Source organism: Diabrotica virgifera, chromosome 8, assembly GCF_917563875.1.
Source record: "Diabrotica virgifera virgifera chromosome 8, PGI_DIABVI_V3a".
NCBI lineage: Eukaryota > Metazoa > Arthropoda > Insecta > Coleoptera > Chrysomelidae > Diabrotica > Diabrotica virgifera.
In genome coordinates, this window is record NC_065450.1 from 221004879 (window position 1) to 221027785 (window position 22907).

At 32.8% G+C, this 22907-nt stretch overlaps 1 protein-coding gene across 2 annotated transcripts in view; it reads right to left on the bottom strand.

Moving 5' to 3' along the window:
- LOC114334852 (meiosis regulator and mRNA stability factor 1) overlaps nucleotides 1–22907 on the bottom strand; it is a 106432-nt gene that overhangs the window by 41779 nt on the left and 41746 nt on the right. For both annotated transcript variants that reach the window (XM_050658068.1, XM_050658069.1), the window contains 5 exons: nucleotides 21268–21498; nucleotides 20964–21104; nucleotides 8072–8272; nucleotides 2630–2818; nucleotides 2045–2211 (listed from right to left, as the gene is read on the bottom strand). In XM_050658068.1, the coding sequence (XP_050514025.1) occupies nucleotides 2045–2211; nucleotides 2630–2818; nucleotides 8072–8272; nucleotides 20964–21104; nucleotides 21268–21498 (929 nt within the window). The remainder of the gene's footprint in view (nucleotides 1–2044; nucleotides 2212–2629; nucleotides 2819–8071; nucleotides 8273–20963; nucleotides 21105–21267; nucleotides 21499–22907) is intronic.

The following is a 22907-nucleotide window of genomic DNA, read 5'->3' on the forward strand; positions in this document are numbered from 1 at the left end:
TGCTCTTGGCCTGATATATCCGGTGGCAGAATACTGTGCTCCAGTGTGGCTAAATAGCAGGCATACCCAGCTGGTCGACACCCAACTAAACCGTACTATGCGTATGATAACAGGCACAATTAAGCCCACCCCTACAATGTGGCTACCTACCCTTAATAATATAGCACCACCCAACCTACGCCGCGAACATGCATTGGTTACAGAATATAACAAAATAATGGACAGTCGCCAGCTTCTAGTCCACAACGACATCCCCGATATTCTTGGAAACCGTCTCCGATCCAGGTTACCCCCTCTACAATCTGCTCAAGCGCTGCAGCAATCCAACTTTGACTTAAATACCCGATGGAGAGAAGATTGGGAAAGTAGGACAGATCCGCATTACCATAGTCTACCGGACATCATAGGGAAACCTGGCGAATTTGAACGTCCCCGTAAGATTTGGGCAGCCCTTAATCGAATTCGAACAAACTGTGGAAGATGCGCCGACTCCCTCCACAGATGGGGTAAACTCCCCTCGCCTTCTTGTGACTGCGGCGCTGCAAGACAGACGATCAGTCACATTGTTCAGGACTGCCCACGCAGAGCATACACAGGCGACCCTATAGACTTTGTAATGGCAACCGAAGGGTCAATCGAATATATAAAAAAATTGGACATCTGTTTGTGATGCATTGTATAATGCATAAATCTAAATATATTCTGTGATATACTTAAGCCATACGCTAAATAAAAAAATAAATGAGTCCACTACTGTTAATCTGTGTAATTGACGAAGTAATTAAAAAGTGCTGGCCAAAAACAAAAAAATATACCATAGGATACAGAAACCTACAACAAACAAAAATAGAAGCCTGTGTATTTGCAGATGATATTGTTATTGTGACAATGACTGAAAAAACAAAAGTCATGGCAATATCTAACAAAGAAGTTAATGTAAATATTAAAATAGAACAGCTAGACATTTAAATACCTTAAAATAATTTTAAATAAGAAGGGGACACAAGAAGACGAAATTGGAAATAAAATAAAAGTAGCCACAAGAACATATCACTCCCTATATAAAAAGGTAGACCTAGAAATAGTACTATCGGAGGATGGAGGGAGACAGATTTAAATCAAAACGAAACCGTAGATTTTCTTATTTTACTAATGCCATACTCTGTATTAGAGTACACAGACTCGTTTCATACAGGTTCTCTGAACCGCAAATTGGAATATTTTCCTAGCGGTGCCTTTTGGTATTGTCCTGATACCTGGGTTAAACAGAAAACTTGAATCGAGTCGAAATTCATTTCACTTATTCCCCGTTAGAGGGCGTTCTAGCCATACTGCGATATAAATAGTTTTAATTTATATCGAGAAACTACTGTGGTGTTGGTGTAAATTTGTCTTCCTCGGAGCCTCCTTGACAACAGGTAGACCTAGAAATAGTACTATCGGAGGATGGAGGGAGACAGATTTAAATTAAAACGAAACCGTAGATTTTCTTATTTTCCTATATAAAAACTTCTTAAATAAACAGGAAATAACAAGGAACACCAAAATGGTAATATTTAAAACAATGAAGAAGAGAATTGGTCATTGAACGACAAACAAGAAAATCGATTGCAAGCTGCGGGAATGAGGTATTTAAAAAAAGTAATGGGAGCTAGGAGAACTGATAGAAGACGTAGTGAAGACATAAGAAGAGAATTAAAAGTAAAAACATTAAAGGAAAAAATTCATGAAAAGAAATTAAAATGGACTGGACACATATTAAAAATGAATGACAACAGACAAGTTAAAATGACATGGGAAGCGAGGCCGACCAAGGAAAACAAGTGTGATGGAAATATTGAAGAATAGAGGAAAATCGTGGCAGGAAGCCAAATAATTAGCTAGAGAGAAAAAGGGGGGCATAAATTCGCAAAGAATAACGAGTAAAGAAGACACCTCGACCCCTTCCGGTATAAGAGGAACATGGATTATGTATGTATGTATGTATGGTATTTCTCGTATAAATAGCTTAGTAAGGTTTATTTATTTTGCACATATTGCTCACCTGAGAAGATGCATCACACCCAAATGTAATTTTAATAGTACCAGAAGCTTATTTGCAAATACTTTGAGTGACATCTTAACATTTGGCGTCTGAATTACGCTTAACTCACACCAACCTCGGCTCTGGACACCATTTGGACAATGTATCGAGCAGTACTGAACAAACGTCTGCAAAAGAAAATTAATAAATTCCTAAACCTGCCCCTACGACAAAGAAACACCCCTGATAAGCTGCCACTCCCACTTTCCAAAAATTAAAAAACAAATAGCGGTGATTTATGAGCTTTTCAAAAACTCAAAAAATCAATACTTTTTGAGCTATTAAAGATCAAAGATTTTAATTTTCGTGAAAAAAGTTGTATATTAAAGGGGTTTTTCATAAATAATTCAACTATAAGTCTTTACAAAAAAGTTTACACTAAAATATTAAATTCCTAGCCAGTGTAACGAGCTCAAACTTTTTAATTTGCGGAATACGAAAGCTCATAAATAGCTCATAAATCAGCGATATTTGTTTTTTAATTTTTGCAAGTGGGGGCCAGCTCAACAGGGGTCAAAGAAACATGTGAGGGACAAAGAAACTCACCCTGGATAAATTTGGTGGAGGCGACGTCTTAACGTCTTGGTTCAATGATATTATCCTAGATCCTAGACAGTCTGATATCTTACAAACGTCTTTCAGTTTGTTAACTTCTGACACTGATACGGTACAATGATAACGTGATTCCAATAAATTTATAAATTTAAATAGGGGCATGCATTGATCAGGTACTTCCTGAAAAGCAATAATTATGGTTTAGGTACTATATAAGTCAACGTTTCTATATTTCTGCTATTTTATTATCAATTGGCAACAACGCAATATTACACAATTTTCGTTATTTCCATATTTTGATCAAGGTAAACTGATGGCTTAATTATAAATACACCTAGAAGTTAATTTTAAACTGTTTTTTGTTAATATATTTTGAATATATTATGGTTGAAAGAGATTATTAAAAACTTTTATAGACTTATTGGTAAATATGCTGAAGGGTTGGTTCTCAAACAGCTCCTTAGGTCCTTTTTTAATTAATTATAATAAATACGACTTCAATCTGATAACATTATACTTTATTTACTGGTATTCAAACTAAGAGTCACACCATATTCATAGCCAGACAAATTGCTGAGAAAGCACTGGAATATAATAAACCTGCATTTATGTGCTTTATAGATCTTAGACTAAGAGCCGCTATAGGTGAAATTTCTTAATCATTTTAGGCACGATGGGACCCTATAACTTAAATAGTAGAACCTAAAAGAAAACGTTTGAACACTGTGCCGTCACTTTTCAGTGGCACATGCGTCGACAGTGGCGCATCAAACTTTCCACTTATGGACGGGATAAATAAATTAAAAGTTACCCTCCCTTACTAACAGAATTCAATTTTTTTATTTTTTTAAGTTCTGTGTTATTAACACATAAGATTCAGTGTAATTTTAACCCACCACCCCCTTCCCCCTGCCCCCGCCAAAAAAAACTTCATTTTTCGTTTTTATTTTTTTTTGCTGGGATGCAATCAATTTTAAGATTTCAAAAAATTCACACGCATAGCTGAGGCTTTAATAAAACATGTCTATTTTTTATAGACCCGTAGGTGGAGTGTACATAACCTCAAAAAATTAAAAAAAAAATTTGAAAAAAGCGTATAACTTTTTTTGGGGAATAGTTGCAGATTTAATTTTTTCTTAACTTGTGTGTTTTATCAAACACTATATTTATAATTTTTTTCAGATTTTTCCGTCAGGCTCGCCACCTTCAAGAATCCAAAAAACTGCTTTTTGGGGGGTTTTGGGGGATTTTCCCTATTTTATAGACTTCATAATATATCAAATCAATTTCTATTTTATAGGTTATATGTAACTTGAAGTAACTGAGTCCTTTAGAATATTTAAAAATGGGAGAAACACGTTCAAACCCCCCAAAACCCCCTTAAAAAACAGTTTTTCGGATTATTGAAGGTGGCCAGCGTTACAGAAAAATGTGAAAAAAATTAGTATATTGTTTGATAAATTACACAAGATTAAGAAAAAATTAGATCTGCAGCTATCCCCAAAAAAAAGTTATATACTATTTTCCAAAACAAAAATTTTAAAAATTTTTTGAGGTTATGTACACTCAATCTACAGGTCTATAAAAAATAGACGTGTTTTATAAAAGCCTTAATATGCGTGTGAATTTTTTGAAATTTTAAAATTTATTGCATCCCACCAAAAAAAAATAAAATCGAAAAATAATAAAGTTTTTGAAGGTGGGAGCAGGGGAAGAGGGTGGTGGGTTAAAATTACGATGAATCTTATGTCTCAATCACAAAGAACTTAAATAAATGAAAAAAATTGAATTCTGGTAGTGAGGGAAGGTATTTTTTAATTTATGTATCCCGTTCATAAATGGAAAGTTTGATGCGCCACTGTCGAGGCATGTGCCACTGAAAAGTGACGGCACAGTGTTCAAACCTTTTATTTTAGGTTCTACTATTTAAGTTATAGGGTCCCATCGTGTCTAAAATGATTAAGAAATTTCACCTATAGCGGCTCTTAGTCTACTGACTAAGGCCTTCGATTGTGTAAGATTGGAAGATGTGCCAAGATTGCTAAAGGAGAAAAATTAGCCCAATAAGATGCAAGGATAATTAAAGACATTAATACGAAGAACAAAACCAGAATAAAAGTCGAGCATGAACTAACATCGGAAGTAGAAATCAACTCGGGAATCAAACAAGGGGATAGCTTGAGCCCATTGCTTTTCAATTTAGTAATGGACAAAATCATAGAAAACATTAAAGGTACTGGAAAAGGATATAAGATGGCGGAAAAACAAATACAAATCCTCTGTTATGCTGACGACGCAATCTTAATCTCCGATAACGAGGATAACCTACAGCTAATGGCACAAACTTTCAATACAGTGGCGAAGAACTACAACATGAAAATATCAACAGCCAAGACAAAATCCCTGGTAGTGTCAAGGGAACCCATAAGATGCAAAGTAGTAATTAACAACGAACTAACTGAACAAGTCTCGAGATTCAAAGATCTGGGTGTCGAAATATGTAGTTATGCAGATGTTAACGGGAGCGTCCGAAAGCAAGCAAATAAAGCCAAGTCAGGATGTCTGAGGGATGTCATCTGGATAAACAAAGATATGAGGCTGAAAGGAAAAGTACGCATATACAAATCATGTGTAAGACCGATCATGACGTACGCGATAGAAACAAGATGTGACACAGCAGAAACCAAGAGGATACTGAGAACATCAGAAATGAGAACGTTGAGGTCAATAACTGGGAAAACACACACTGGGAGACAGAATACCGAACGACAGAATAAGAGATCTCCGTAACATACAAGATATAGTACGGTGGGGAAGACAGAGACGACGAGAATGGAATCAGCATGTGACGAGAATGGACAGCGAGAGAATAGCCCATATAGCCAGGGATTCGAAGCCAACAGGCAAGAGACCAATAGGAAGGCCCTTTAAAAGGTGGCGAGATAGCTGGCAATCAACATCACAGCTACGAATACAAGCTTAAAATCGGTAAGGAACAGGCCAAGAGGCCTATTATAAGAAGAAGAAGAAGAAACTAAGAGTATAAACAGTGCCGGTTTAACCTAACTTCGGGCCCTGGGCACTAGATATTTAGGGGCCCCCTTCACTGCTATTCGTTGTCAATTTTTTTAACAAAAAAATACATGCATTAGCTTGCATTAACAATAAACGTTTATTGTAAAACCCATACATTTTTAAAGATTTTAAGAAAGATTTTCGAAACGAACTAGAAAAATAGCAAAATAAATATATTCCAAAAAATACATTTAAAAATATAAAAAAAAAAACAGAAAGTTCTACAGAACAACACATGACAAACAAAAAAACATATTCTAAAAAGTTTGTTAGAAAAAAATTAGCTCATTTTTTTCTTGATTATTAATACCTTGCCATATTAATACTATCAAAATTCAGTTGCTCCACTTCTTCATTTTTTACAATACGATAGTGATAATGCGTCTAGGTTTTCTTGATCCTTTGACCTTCAATATATGTATCTATATTCTTTTTAAAGCCAAAAAAGACCGCTCGCCTGACGCATTAGAAATTGGTATCGTCAAATAAACTTGCAGTAAAGTTAAAAATTGGCAAAAGTTTTCTTTACATCCTGGATGACACCAAATTTTCAAATGTTTATTGAAATTTTGGCATAACGTTTAAATATATAATGAATAATTTCATTATGCAAGTTCTCTTTGGTTTCATCAACATCTTTTTTATATTTCTCGCATAAAATATTAATTCACTTTTTGACTTCATCTTTATTTAACGTAGAAAAACATCTAACAGCTGATGTAACATCTTTGTAGCATTATATTCTCTTTTAAAGATCTTGAGAAATATTATGGCATATAACATTAAATAGGTACTTCAATTCTGAATATCTCTTGCCCCTTTAAAATTGTTTTTTCTTTGTTTTTTGAAGACCAATTCTATATAATATGTTTGAGATTATTGCCTTCACAAAAAAAATATTTTTTCTTTCTAGTTCAATTTCGCTTAATTTATTTCTTACGTCTCCAACAAAGCTCAAATATCATTAATTCTACTCCAATTGACACGTCCAAGTTCACAGTTTCTAACGTTTTGCTTGTTGCATTCACTCGTTTTAAAATTCTTGCCCAAATCAGTGTCAATGGAGTATCCAAGTTAACCTGTCTCAAAGGTATCCATTTTAGTATGCAGTGCCTTGGCTTTACTTCTAACTGCTGATTTTTTGTATCTATTATTGCTTAACTGGAAAAACATGTTTGATGGATCCGTAGTTTTTAAGTAAAGAATTTACAGCGTCAAAAGTTTCTACATGTTTTGTTTTCATCGCTTCCAGGAATTCATTGCAAGTTTGGTCAGACAGATAGCTAACTGAACCTTTTTCTTTATTCGCATTCCGCTGTAAATGCTGAGCTAAGAAGTTTTTAAAAGCAAAAGCAAAGTATACAAGACAACTTAAGTAACTTCCCTTATGACGACTCGTTAAATTCTCATGGGAAAACGAAAAGCTAGTCCTTGAGAAGCAAGTAATTTAATGGTGACAACAACTCTTCTTAGGTTTTAGGACCTTTACTCAATAGTCAGTTTCGCGTTCTACTTGCTCTTTCAAGCCAGCGTCTACAACTCCAATTTAACTGATGATCCATCAACTCCAACTGATGATCTTGTTATTAATGTAACCATAGAGTTCAGATGAAATTAACTTTCTTCGTGAGATTTGAGTAAACTATTCAAAGATTTCTAGTGGGTAAAATATACCCAAAATCAGTTAAACTATTTTTTTTTCAATTGAAAATAATTTGCACGGGTAACAATAAACAGCTTTAACACTTCTCTTCGCCTCCATTGGGTTTTACTCTATAAGAGTTGCTTTCATTTAATCTTATAATAAGCTTTGTCTCCTGCTTCATACATTTTTTTTACAATTTTCTAAGGAATCGCTCTTTGGTTTAAAAGCTGTCACAGTTCTTATTTATCATTCTTAAAATCAGACCATATCGAAATCTCAGGCATTTTTCTCTATTTAAAAAAATATGGTCCTCGATTATTAAGCGGACTTTAATTTGTTATTAATAAAAGGAAGCGTCCCTACGGGCCCCTCCGGGGACCGGGCCCCTGGGCGCCCGCCCCAAGCGCCCAATGGATAAAACGGCACTGAGTATAAACATCAAAAATAATAGTAGCGACCTAGCACAAGACATGTCGCAATCATCTTTATATTAATAAATACTTAGCACAATAATTCTATATAGCTAGGATTATTGTTTATATACACCTTCAAATAATAACAAGCATGACATTTCAATGTTACTCGGGGTTACTGAATCCAAGAATTAATAATACCTCGATTATTGACTTGAGTGAGGTTTAAACATCTTTTATATAGAGTGTCCTAATATTACTACAACTTACTATTTTGACTAATATTATTATACTACTAACCTGTAATAGTTCTATAACCATAGCTCTAAGTTCTTCAGGATACGGCGACGAACTCTGAGCGTAGGATATGATTATTCTTTTGTGTCCTAACTTTTGTCTATGCAACTGTGAGATCGTGAACTGGGCTTCCCTTTGCCCATTTACCCTGATGTTTGCTATGGGCATACCATCGTTTTGTACTGTAATATTTAAGCTTAGTATCTGAAAAAAATATTCACTAGAGCATTTGCTTTTACAAATCGTTGAAATAGTATAAGGAAATACGTAGGGTGAAACTACCCTAGTGATGGGGTTGATTAACTGGAAGACACTATGTATTCATAACTACTTTATTTTGATGAACTAATACCATATAAATGTATTCAGTTCATAGGTGATTACATTATTCTGCTCTAACGGTAGTAAACCTAAAAAACCTAACTAACTCGTCTGACCCACTAATGACTCAAATCTGATCTCGAATCTAATCGTGTTCCCATATTTATCAAATACTTCGTTATGTAAATATGTCTGTATATATTTTTCGTTACTGTGTCAAATGAATAAACAACCTTGTTGATGTAAGCAAAACGTGCACTTTAACTACGATATTCTACTTATGCAATTACAAACATATGCCTGATGTTTATTGTTTTATAAGTAAATATCAAACGATTACTTTAGTTAATTTAAGGATTTTTAAAATATCTTAATAATGAGATAAATCCCATTACAATAGTCATTGTTGCAAAATTATTGTAAATGAGAACGAAATAAGAAAAGAATGGCAGCTGTATCTATATTATCAGAGTTGTTTGAAGATGACAGAAATAATAGGTTTGTTCTAGCATCAGTTTCAAACGGTTTGAAACCATCAGCGACTAGTGGACCAGCGCGAGTAGAGGGGATAGCACTGGTGACTGTATTATGTTCTCTCACTGACCAACTGTTTGCTGACGGTTTATGACTAGTTTGGCTGTTTGCTGGAATAAACCTAATATCACCGAATTCTACCAAAATTGTACTGACGGCCCAGAAATTATAAAATTATAGGTAGAACACGCTATAAAAAATGCTAAAATTAGAAAACCTTGTGGTCCAGATGATACATTAACTGAGTTGCTGTAGCTATTAGATGAAGAAAACATAAAAGTAGTAGCATTGTTTATCTACACATAGTTAGACAATGCTAATGTCAGTGTTATTTGACTTTTATTTTGCCGTGAGGTGGCGGCCTCTAGGAATTAATTTCGAAAACTATCACCAGAAATTTAATTGTATGCAGATTTCTACTCGGAGCAGATTTCTACTATGTAATTCTTTTTCTATTATGTACAAGGATGCCAGATTGTGAAGAAAATATAAGACTTAAATAAAACGCTTATTGTTATTACTGTTGCATTCCTTTTGTGACAGATTGATAATTTGACAATTTCGAGCAAATGTTTTAAATTGTTTTTAATAATTTGAGATTTGCTAAATCTAAATTGGCTGGTAATCTATTTAAATGATTTAAATGCTGCCGTAAAATTTTCTTTGAAAAATACTTATTTGTATACCAGACAATTAATTATTAATTTGTTATAAAAGAAATGAATATTTAATTAAAATATACTGGATTATTTTTAAATTGAATTAATTGACGCAAAAATAAGAATGTATGTAATTTATTTAACTCTAAACACATTTTAGTGCTGTATAATAATAATAATAGTCTCCCGTTTTATACCGCTGCCGCAGCTTTGGGATTATAGCAAGGTAGTCTGCTATCTCTAGAGCCATGGATACAAGGAAGATAACAGGGCCAGCGCTTCAACCGATTATTAGTACTTCTGGTTTTATCCAAGGTACTCATTTCATTTAGGCTGACTACCGCCTGAGCAATCCGGGCCGCTACTTAACTGCCTTCAGAGTGCCGCTACTTAACTGCCTTCAAAGTGCCGCTATTTACAAATATGTTTATTTCATCTCTCTCTCTCTCTCTCTCTCTCTCTCTCTCTCTCTCTCTCTGTCTCTCTCTCTCTCTGTCTCTCTCTCTCTCTATCTCTCTCTCTCTCTGTCTCTCTCTCTCTCACTTATATTTTTGGGTCTTACTCGTGTTTTTTTGCGGTTTGGTTGCATCCCATATTCGGGACAAAACTATGTGTTGGGTAAAATAATTAACAAAACTGAAATAAATAATACTATTTATTAAGTACACAAACCATTGTTTACATAAATGAAAATGTTTTTTTTTCAATCAATTCGTCCGATCTAAGATGTTTACTAGAAATATTCTTTATTGTCACTGAAAGTTAAATAATTTTATAGTCAAAATGAATACAATTTATTAAAGTTAGATACATAGTCAATATTACAAAATAAAAGGTAATGAAAGTAAAACATTAAACAATATATTGCAAAAACTTATATAAATTGCAAATTAAACATACAACAAACAAAATACAGACTTAGGAACTAATAAGTTTAAGTTGCTACGTATGACACCCAAATAATGATAAAAATACTTTAGTTACTTGTGGTCTTATTTTTATTCATTAAGATATACTGCTTCTACGTCTTTTAAATATTTTGTAATTTTACGGAACTTGGGAAAATATGTTGCAGATTTAAGTAGTAAAGGGAGATGATTGCAGTTTTTTGCGTCCAACGTTCGACACTATACAGTCGAACCCGCTTATTGGAATAGCCTTCGTACCAAGCAAAAATATTCCTATAACCGGGATATTCTAATACCCGATCATTGATGGCTGGTAGAAATAAGGGTACCTACTGAATAGACCTACACAATAATAGTACATACTACAGTGAGCACGTAAAGGTTGGAATAAATTCATTTTCTCGAGAATGGACGATTTTGGAAAAAATCCCGAAACAGGTCAATTTTTATTTTTAAATTACGACTTTTTGCCATATATATCATACTAGTGACGTCACCCATCTGGGAGTGATGACGTCATCGATGATTTTTTTAAATAGTAATAGGGGCCGTGTGATAGCTCATTTGAAAGGTAATTTAATTCTCTATTCAGTAATATAAAGATTAACATAATTCTTTATACAGGGTGTCCAAAAAAATTTCTTTTTAATTATATTTATTGACATAAAAAGAAGAATGCGTGTAATTTATTTAATTCAAAATACATGTTACTGCTCTTAGAAAACAAAAAACAATGTTTATTTAAAAATATTCATTGCTTTTCGCTTAAATTAAATGTTCAAACTGTCAAGAGGAATGTGAGTGGCTGCTTTAATATTGAATTTAAGCAAAAAACAATATTTATTTGTCAAATAAACATTATTTCCTGTTGTCTGATAGCAGTAAAATGTATTTTTGGGTTAAATAAATTACACAGATTCTTCTTTTTATGCCAATAAATTTAATTTAAAAAAATTTTTTTGGACGCCCTGTATGAATAATTATGTTAATGTTTATATTACTGAATAGAGAATTGAATTACCTTTCAAATGAGCTATTACACAACCCCTATTCTCATTTAAAAAAATCATAGATGACGTCGTCACGTCCAGATGGGTGACGTCACTAGTATGATAGATGTGGCAAGAAGTCTTAATTTAAAAATAAAAATTGACCTGTTTTGGGATTTTTTTCCAAAATCGTCCATTCTCGAGAAAATGTATTTATTCCAACCTTTACGTGCTCACTGTATGTATGTACCTACATTTACATTATATTTAGATGGTTTTAGGTCGCTTTATGTCAATGATACAGCAGTGCAACTTATTTTATTAAAAAACCAAATTACATTTTCTGTGCATAAATCCATTAATAAGCATGAGATGTGTGCAATATGTACAGATGTATATATTATCTTATTTAAAATGCATACGACAAAATTTCTTCTCATTTTTTTTTTAAATCTTTAAGTTATACAAATTAGAAAAAATTACATTGAATTGGCCCTCCAGAAATCTTCTTATAATATTACAAACGGTTAGGACTTGCCAAATTGGATGGAATATCCACAAAATCGAAAAAATCTTCATCTTTTGCCTCATCTTTCGCTTTAATATTGAGTTGGGTGGTTTCATGGTTTTGTTCCAAATCTTCAGTACCTTCGAAAACCGATAAATTATCGTCAAACGAAACAACTCTTAAAAATATTCGTCTTTTATTTTTTCGAATTCTGTGTTTTGATGAATTGGCACATTGGCAGGTAAAAAACGGATTGTTAAAATATTCAAACTCATGTCGGGTTTATGAATGGACAGGGCGGAATAAAAGAGAACATTTCTATTCTTGTCTGCCATTGTATTGTCGAAGTCAATAAACCATTAACCAATAAAATTTATAACTGCAACCAGATAGGTCGAAATAGAAATTTTTACAAGTTTTGTGACACAAGTTAAAGTAGGTAGTCTATGGCCTGTTGTATTTCGTAAAAGGGTCCAACTGGTGCGTAATAAAGTATTTATTATCTGAAAAATATAATAACCCAGACATAATTTTACTGAAAATTTTTTGCTCAATTAGAAATCCAATGAAATCAATTAATTTGTGGTCATCTGATTGAATACAACCAATAAAACCAACATTATACTGAAAACAGATCCCATGGGCTGTTTTCACTCAACCATGTAGCTATGGATACCTACATTTCGTTTCATTTCGATTTTGACATTTCAAATATTCAATATTTCAAAATGTCACGATTTGGTTGTAATACTGATGAGAATATTAATGAAATTATGAAATTAACTAACATGTCTGGATCTTCATTAAATTTTTCTAATTGTTCCTTTGTTAATTGCACATTTAAATAAATTGTTTCTGCTCTGTATTTTTTTTTTCATAACCAGCAAAACATTTTCTATCCGAATAACCCTCGAACATTGATAAATGCTCAAAAATTTTTTAACAACTTTCTCAAGCTTGTTGCTTACAGGCAACAGACCTCCACCTACGGCGTCGGTCTGTTTCCAAGCAACAAGCTTTCGAAATCTGTTATAAAATTTTTTCGATCAATTATCAATGTCCTTGGGTTATTACTACTGATAATAGTGCTAATTTAAAAATAACAAGTATTAACCGAAATAATCGTAAAACTCTAAAAAGTCTGTTAATGAACACCTCTCAGGAATTGTATTTTAATAAAAAAATAATAAATACATCAGTGATGTTGCAAAATTGACTGTATATTGACGCTATATTAAATAACACACATTTTACACAGCATCCATCAAATATGGTAGAAAACATTTTTGAAGACATATTTTGTGAATGTGCCCATCAAATCGGTAACATATTTTAATTGACAATTTGAATCATTTATTGCATATTCTTTATAAAACAGTAATATTTGTTGCTAATTTTCTATATATTTTGTGCCCTCTAATTTGTTTTTACAATTTTCACATTTAAATTGTTCAAAACATTTTTTAAATAAGTACCCTGCAAAATAATATACTGAACATTTTTCTAAACTTGAAGCCACTCTATCTAAATCTAAATTTGTTTGTTGCAATAAGTTATTTGGAGACGCCTTTTTTTTTGCAGATAATAATACTATACTGTTTTCTAATGCGCTATCACCTTCAACAGATTCTTCGTCACTATTGCATTCCCTACAACAATAATAATATTTAGCACAACTGAAAAAATGAACTTTCTGCACAATAAAGAAAAAAAAACAATTTAAGTCCTGTATTCAAAATACACTCACCGGCAGAGAAAACGGGCACCCCAAAAAATGGGTCATTTTTAATGTCTTGTATTTCCTAAACCTGATGTCCGATTTAAGTAATTTTTTTAATATGTTATAGCCTTATTCTTTATCAATATCGCTGTAATAATATTGTTGCTAGACAGGTACATTGTCATTGTATACAGGGTGTACGAATCAAACTGTGTTTTTTTCTCAAACTTTGGAACACCCTGTGGAATGTTCTAGCTTTTACAAAATACTGAAATTATAACCAAACTATAGCCTCAGGTTTTCTTAACATTCTGTTTTTTGATTCATTCGCTTATGTTGGATAATAAAAAAGTTAAGCACTTTAACAACTACCCCTGTTTTTCGTTAATACAGGGTGTTTTTAAATAAGTACGGCAAACTTTAAGGGGTAATTCTGCATGATAAAGTAATGACAGTTTGCTTTATAAACGTATGCCCGCAAATGCTTCGTTTCCGAGATAGGGGGTGTTGAAATTGTTCTTACAAACTGACGATTTATTTATTTCTCTAAAACGGTTTGTGATATGCAAATGGAATTTGGTAGATTTTAACAGGTAGTTATTGCGCATTTTTTGGCGTACAATTAATAATTTTATATTCACCACTGGCGTGCATACGGGTATAAATATTTTAGATATATCCCGTATGCACGCCAATGGTGAATATAAAATTCTCAGTTGTATGCCAAAAAATGCGCAATAGCTAGCTCTTAAAATCTACCAAATTTCATTTGCATATCACAAACCGTTTTAGAGCAATAAATAAATCGTCAGTTTGTAAGAACAATTTCAACACCCCCTATCTCAGAAACGAAGTATTTGCGGGCATAAGTTTATAAAGCAAACTGTCATTATTTTATCATGCAGAATTACCCGTTAAAGCTTGCCGTACTTATTGAAAAACACCCTGTATTGACGAAAAACATGGGTAGTTGTTAAAGTGCCTAACTTTTTTATTATCCAACATAAGCGAATGAATAAAAAAACAGAATGTTAAGAAAATCTGTGGCTATAGTTGGGATTTAATTTTAGTATTTTATAAAAGCTAGAACATTCCACAGGGTGTTCCAAAGTTTGAGAAAAAAACACAGTTTGATTCGTACACCCTGTATACAATGACAATGTATAGCAACAATATTATCACAGCGATATTGATAAAAAATAAGGCTATAACATATTAAAAAAATTACTTAAATCGGACATCAGGTTTAGGAAATACAAGACATTAAAAATGACACATTTTTGGGGTGCCCGTTTTCTCTGCCGGTGAGTGTATATTCAATTATATTCAAAATATCAAACTATCATTATGTATATTTTTAAAGCATAAAAAGTACCCTCAATAATATGCGAACGAAAGTATTCAACCAGTGCATATTACCAGTTATCACATATGGCTCACAAACATAGACTTTCACAAAAGATAACATTGACAGAATATCCAAAACACAAAGAGCAATGGAAAGACAGATGCTGGGTATCGGTCTTAAAGACAGGAAAAGACACTCATGGATGAGAGAAAAACAAAGGTGTACGATGTATGAAGACAGGTTGCACAACTTAAATGGAATTTCGTCGGCCACTCTCTGCGGCAAAAAGATGGAAGATTGAATAAGCGAATTCTACACTTGCGACCATGGGAATAGAAAAGAAAAAGAGGAAGACCGCAGATGAGTTGGACGGACGACCTTCGAAGTTTAACAAAATTAGATAGAATTAGATTACTATAACAAAATTAAAAATAAACTTATAATGATTTTGCATGTAAAGTTTGTTCAAATAGAGATAAACGTGTGCAATTAAAATTTCATATTGAGGTTAATTTACTTATAATGTATTGTTTATATATGATCCGCAAGTTTCATGGGTTCAAACTTATTTTTAAAAACGCTGTAGCATGCTATAATTAAAAGAGTTTGAACGAGTCACTAATCACGAGTGTGTGCAAATTTTGGACAGGCATATCTTAACCAATGTCTTACAAAAAAATAAAAATATTCAAAATATTGAAAAATGCAAAACATACATTTTTTTACTTTGTGAGATTTTTGGTATCACGAATAATTTCAATTAAATTCAAAAACACCTTCATTAAAATTGTAACATACCAAATGGCATATTCAAGGGATTCATGATGTTAATAATTAAGGGCATAGGCGCAAAATTTCGCACTCATGTGTTTTAAATGCATTAATTTTTTAAATCATGAGGAAACTAATAATTATTTTCGAAAAATTTAAAAGCTTGGAATTCCGGAAAAGATGATCAGACTCGTTAAAATGACCTTAATGAAGACCGAAAATAGAGTAAGGATAGAAAGAAGCCAATCAGGAAAATTTGAAGTTAAAAGGGGATTAAAGCAGGGAGAGCCGCTGTCCACAGTACTTTTCAATTTCTTGCTGGAGTCAATAATGAGAGAGAGTGGAATACGGACGAAAGGTATGCTCTTTGACAGCAGAAACCAGGTTCTGGTCTTTGCGGAGGATGTAGTGCTAATGGCAAGAGCGGAAAGGGAACTGCTGAGGATTTTCAAATTCTTTGAAGTAAAGGCTAAGCAGTAGGGACTGAGAATTAATGAGCAAAAAACAAAGTATATTGAAATGGGACAGACCTCGCAGATGAAGATACGCACAACTGAAAATTACCACAAACAACGAGAATAAAAAGTATTGCTTTAAAAAGGTGACGGAGTTTGAGTATCTAGGAGTAACGCTAACAAAATAGGGGAAGAAAGCCAAGAAATTGAAAAAAGAATTTCAAGAGGAAGAAAGACAGTCGGAGCCCTACACAAACTACTAAGAGCCAAAAACATCTCCAGAAAGGCAAAATTAAAACTCTACCGAACAGTGATCCAGCCCACAGTTTTTTACGGGAGGGAAACATGGGTCATGAACAAAAATCAAGAAAATATGATGAACATCTGGGAATGGAGTGTCCTAAGGAAAATATTCGGGGGAGTAAAAAACGATGAAGACGTTTGGAGGAGACGAACAAATGCAGACATCAGTGAGCTGTACCGGAAACCAGAAATAAGCCAGATGGTCAGAACAAAGAGAATTGGTTAGGTCATCTTGCGAGAATGGCTGACGGAAGGTGGACAAATAACTCACTGCTGAGAGGTGAAGGAAAGAAGAGAAGAGGACGACCCAGGAAAAAGTGGCTAGAAGCATGTAAGGAAGACCTGGAACAATCGGGATATCAAATTGGAGAACTGCCATGGACAGCAGAAAATGGAGAAAAACCGGGGAGAAATTCCAAGCCATCGGCCTCTAAGGCCTGTTGAGCTATACATATTATAAAATATATATTATATGTTATAAAATGCAGCATTTTCCCGTTATTTAAGCTTGAATACTTAGATTTGGGTACTCACCGAAAAAAATATAAAATACAATTACTTATAAATCACTTTCAGTTACATAAAATTGAAAGGTTTTTCTAGTAAAGAGTTAATTTTATTTTTTATTAGCTTAAATTTTGGTAAGAATAACTTTTTTGTAAAAACTTATCGTTTTTGAATTATTATGAAAAATCGGTTAAAAACCTGCATATTTCTTTCACGAAAAATTAAAATCTTTGATCTTTAATAACTCAAAAAGTTTTGACTTATTTTAATAACTTTATATAACAAATTTTGCTTATAATTTGTCCCTCTACCGCATTATGGGGTCAATTTTAATAAAATAATTTTCACCCCACGAGAAGGGGTGGCATTCACCCCCAGAATAAAAGCGCAAGTTGGCACCATGTCACCTTTGTTTCTTAAGATACCCTCTAACCACTAACCAATTTTCATGCAAATCGATGGAGGTTCAACGAAATCGGAGATCGGAGGTAATAGCTCATATCCACCTACAGTGACTGCACTAATATATTCACTAGCAAATAACTAGAAGAGTATTAATGAAAAAACTCTATAGAACAGGGTTGCTTAAAATTAATCATTTTATTAATTTCAGGACTTATATTGGACATAATATAGTATTTCACCGTCTAAAAGGGGTGAAACACAACCCCAGGGCAAAAGCACACATCGGTACAATATCACTTTTTTTCTTTGACTTGTTAGCTATGTGTGTGGAAAATTTGTCAATCCAAGCGGTTCTTTAAAATTTAGAGGTTTTGAAATATTGTACCGTTAACGAACTTACTAAAGGTTTGTTTTGAATGAAGTATTTGAAATTAAAAATCACACTAAATTTTTTTTTTCACCCCTGTAACTTATTAAAATAAAAATTATAGAAGTTTTTAGGGACTATTGACCATCTGTAATAAGGCAATCTTTCATTCTGCGTTTAAATTTTTCAAAAATACTTATTAGTTTTCTCAGGATTCGAAAAAAATGGTTGCTTTTAAAACACATTATCACGAAATTTTGCTCCCATGGCCTTAAAATACGCTAATATATAAGAATCATTTATATATTACCATTGTTTAAAAAAGAATCTTTGTGTAAAGTTTAAAAATTATAATTTTTTAAGAAAGAAAACAAAATGAGTTACTTTTTAAGGGAAACGGAACACTTCAATGTGGAACACGGAAATTTTCAATGTGTTTTAAATGAATTCTTTTTTTTCGAATCCTAAAAAACTAATAAGCATTTTTGAAAAATTAAATTATGAGGGCCGAAAGTCACTTAGCATAAATAAAAAGTTTCTTTTGAATGAAATATTTTCAATTAAAAATCACACTAAATTTTCTCTTTTATTTTCACCCCTGTATCTTATTAAAATAAACATTATAGAAGTTTTCAGGGACTTTTGGCCCTCGGTAATAATGTAATTTTTAATTCTGCGTTTAATTTTTCAAAAACATTTATTAGTTTTCTCAGGAATCTTAAAAAATGAATATATTTGAAACACTTTGAAAATTTTGACATGCGTCAAAATTTTCATTTTACTCCGTTTCCTTTACCTTACTTACAATCTTTCATGTGTAATTTTTTTATTTGAATTTTAAAAACGTAGGATTTAAATAATATTTTACTTACCTCGAAGATTTTATAGATTTTCTATACGGAAAACACTATATTCTGCATGGAAACACTAAAAGGTGTAAATACACTTGCCACTATGTCAGTAGTAGTGCTACTGTGTCACTGTCTAAGAGATATTGCAACCCTGGTTAATTTAATTTAGAGAAACCAAAATGGACGCTAACTTTAGCTACCGTGGCACCATCTATTAGAGCGTAGCTAAACAAATATTTGTAGATTTCTATTCAATTGAGATAGAAAGAGTGGTGACATCTAGTGACTGTCTCAAATAAAATCCAATAAAATTGGACATAGGGTTGAGTTACTATGGTCTAGTTATACAATGGTAGTAGTAAGATTTTTTATATACAGGGTGCAACAAAAATACAGGTCATAAATTTAATCGACTATTCTGGGACCTAAAATAGTTCGATTGAACATAACTTACCTTAGTACAAATGTGCACGGAAAAAAAGTTACAGCCCTTTGAAGTTACAAAATGAAAATCGATTTTTTTCAATATATCGAAAACTACTAGAGATTTTTTATTAAAAATAGACATGTGGTATTGTTATGGCGGTAGTATTTTAAGAAAAAATTATAATGAAATTTGGACACCCCATAAAAATTTTATGGGGGTTTGGTTCCTTTAAACCCCCCCCCCCCCAAACTTTTGTGTACGTTTCAATTTAATTATTATTGTAGCGCCATTAGTTAAACACAAGTTTTAAAAACTTTTTTCTCTCTTAGTACTTTTTCTAAAAGTCAGTTTTTATCGAGATATTTGAATATTTGTCAAATCCACCACATATTTGTATATGGTAAAGTACGATTATGGAGACTTGGTAATAATATGAAAATTTATTTATGATTTACATTTTTAGGTATATTTTGAACCATATTAAAAAAGAAGCCACATCTCGATAAAAGATGCTTTATCAAAAAAATACAAAGAGGCAAAAAAGTTTTAAAAACACTGTGTTTAACTAATGGTACCACAGTAATAGTTTAATTGGAACGTACACAAACATTTGGGGGGTTTAAAGGAACAAAACCCTCATAAAATTTTTATGTAAACATATTAAAAAAGAAGCCGCAACTCGATAAAAACTGCCTTATCGAAAAATACTAAGAGGCAAAAAGTTTTAAAAATATTTAATTTAACTAATGGCACCAGAATAATAATTTTTTTGAAACGGACACAAAAGTTTGGGGGGGTTTAAGGGAACAAAACCCCCATAAAATTTTTATGGGGTGCACAAATTTCACTATAATTTTTCTTTAAGATGTTCTTGCCATAAGAATGTCCATTTTCAACAAAAAATATCTAATAGTTTTCGATATATTCGAAAAAATCGATTTTCATTTTGTAACTTCAAAGGACTGTAACTTTTTTTGTGTGCATATTTGTACCAAGGTAAGTTAGGTTCATTCGAACTATTTTTGGTCCCAGAATATGTGGTTTAATTTATGACCTGTATTTTTGTTACACCCTGTATAACACCGGAGTGATTCCCACAGATTGGCTCAAATCCGTCTTTGTTGCAATACCTAAAAAACAATGCGAGAAAATGCTCAGAATGCAAAGAATACTACTTCACAACAGAATTAAAGGCAAATAAGATCTCGAAGATACTCAATTTGGTTTTAGAAATGCTATGGGAACCAGGGAGGCACTTTTTGCGCTAAACATCCTGTTACAAAAATGCCGTGACCAAAGAAAAGATGTATTTGCATGCTTCGTGGACTTCGAAAAAGCATTCGATAAAGTATAACATGTAAAATTAATTCAGATGCTGAAAAATATAGGAATAGGTGACAAAGATATTCGTGTCATTAAAAACTTGTACAGGAATCAAATTGCTATCGCAAAAATTGGAAATAACTGCACCAACGAAATCTCTATACAACGACGAGTCAGACAAGGTTGCATTTTGTCGCCAACATTGTTCAATGTTTACTCGGACCAATTATTTAAAAAGGCACTTAGAGAGACAGAAATATGGAATAAAAATCAACGGGGAACTACTTAATGTGATTAGATACGCAGACGATACAGTAATTTTATCAGATAATATTGAAAGTTTTCAAATTCTGCTTCGCGATTGGACAATACGCAGTGCCGAAAAATTATTTCGATTGGCTGAAGACCGTAAGCAACTCGCCAATGTAATTGCCATCGTTAGGGGGCCCTAACATGACACCAAAAGAAAAAACCACTAAATACTTTTCCAAAAACTTACCATAGCATACTCTTTGAGCATATTTGTAAGCAGTCTTTTGAGTTCCTTTGGTTCTATAGTTGGGTCTAAATTAGAAATTACTAAATCTACTGGTTGGTTGGATTGTAAACTCTTAACGTCGCTCTCACTGGAATATCCCGTCTGAAAATGAATAAAAGTTGGATTTAACATTTAGATTCTTGTTATAGAGGTCCATACTACTCAACCAACTGTCGTTTATCTGGCGGGGTCAGTGTCCTCGGAAAAAAACCTTATTTCCCTGGACTCATAACCTGTTATTACTAAATATTTTGGTGGTACTTACCTTCTGTTCATCGCTGGTATATTCTGAACTTCCGCTGTTCTTATGACTACGACTAGGAAGATTGCCTATAGCATTCAATAATTGATCTTGGGAGGACTTACGCTCTAGACCTTTTTTGCTCCACCACGAACTGTCGTAGCAAACATCCATTGGTGATACACTCGAAGCGCCCCTGATGGGTCTGAAGGCGCAAGCATCGACAAGCTGCTGAACTTGTTGGTTGCTGGAATTCTAAAAGAAAGTGTCACATTTAAGCATATGTTTTTTTTTTCTTGGAGTAATTTGTATGTTAGAGGGCATGTTCAGGTTTCGCTTAAAAGGTTTTATCAGCAACTTTGGAGGAGAACTCATTGTTTGATAATGGTCTCGACTCGTTAGTTTCAAACTCGGCCTTTGTTTTCATCATGATACTGCTTAATTTATATTATTAAGTAAAAGTCAAGTGTAAAATAAGTCAAAAAATCATTATTTAAAAATAAAAATCGACCTGTTTCAGGATTTTTCCGCAAAGTCTTTAGCTTACGAAATACCGAATTTATTCCTTTCATTTGCACCATACTGTAAAGTAGTATACAGGGTGATTGATTAGTGTGAGGAAGCTCAGTAGATCTGTTATAGTAAAAATTACAAAAAAAAGTTATTGACAAAAATTGTAGGCAGCTTTAAACTCCACATTTTAAAATTAGTAACAATCTTACAGGGTGTTCCATAAGATGGTGGCAGACCAAACTTATGTTTTTTTAAATGGAACACCCTGTATTTAATTTTAAATTTGAAATCTGCTTCACTTCCACATAACAACAATGTAAAGTTTTATTATGTTATACCGGGTATTTAAAAAGTTATAACCAATATTATCTGAAAATCGTATCAAGTTTAACTCCCTGTATAATTAAAAAGGAGTATAGGAACATTGATCTATTTCAACCATAGTTTTTTGATAATTGTTAAAAATTATAAAACATATTCGTTTTCATAATATTTGTTAAATCAAATACAGGGTAAGTCAAAATGCAAGTACATTATTTTCTTGGTAATTTTAAATAGAACACCATGTATTTTATATCACTATCGAAAAGTACTAATATCGTACTTCAAATTTTATGAAGTACTCCCTAAACCTAAAGTTATCAGTTTTCTAGATATTTTTATTTTTCCATCAAAGTATTAATTTGGTAGATATTTTAACGTTTACCAATAATTATTGTGAGTTGGCCCCACACATTTAGAGACCATCTTGTTTGACTATGTGTTACTATGTTGTATGGATTACTTGTTGAATAGTAGTGAAAGTTATGCCTATTAACAGAACCGTTTCGATGGAATGTAGCTTCACCACCAAATAGGACATAATCAAAAAAATCTCTGCTCATTAATTTTTTCTAAGGCCCATTCACAAAATACTATTCGTTTCTGAAAATCATCATTATTTAATTGTTGGTGCTTTTGAATATGATAAGGGTGCATCTTGTTTTCAGATAGAATGTTTTAAACAGAGTAGTAACTAAGTTCTTGTTCATTAGAAAAATACTCCTTATATTTGTGTGTGGGTTTTCTGTAACTGCCATCAACACACTCATTTCGTTTTCCTCTGTCACACTAGTTTTTGTTCGTTCATGTTTTTCATAATTTACTGAACC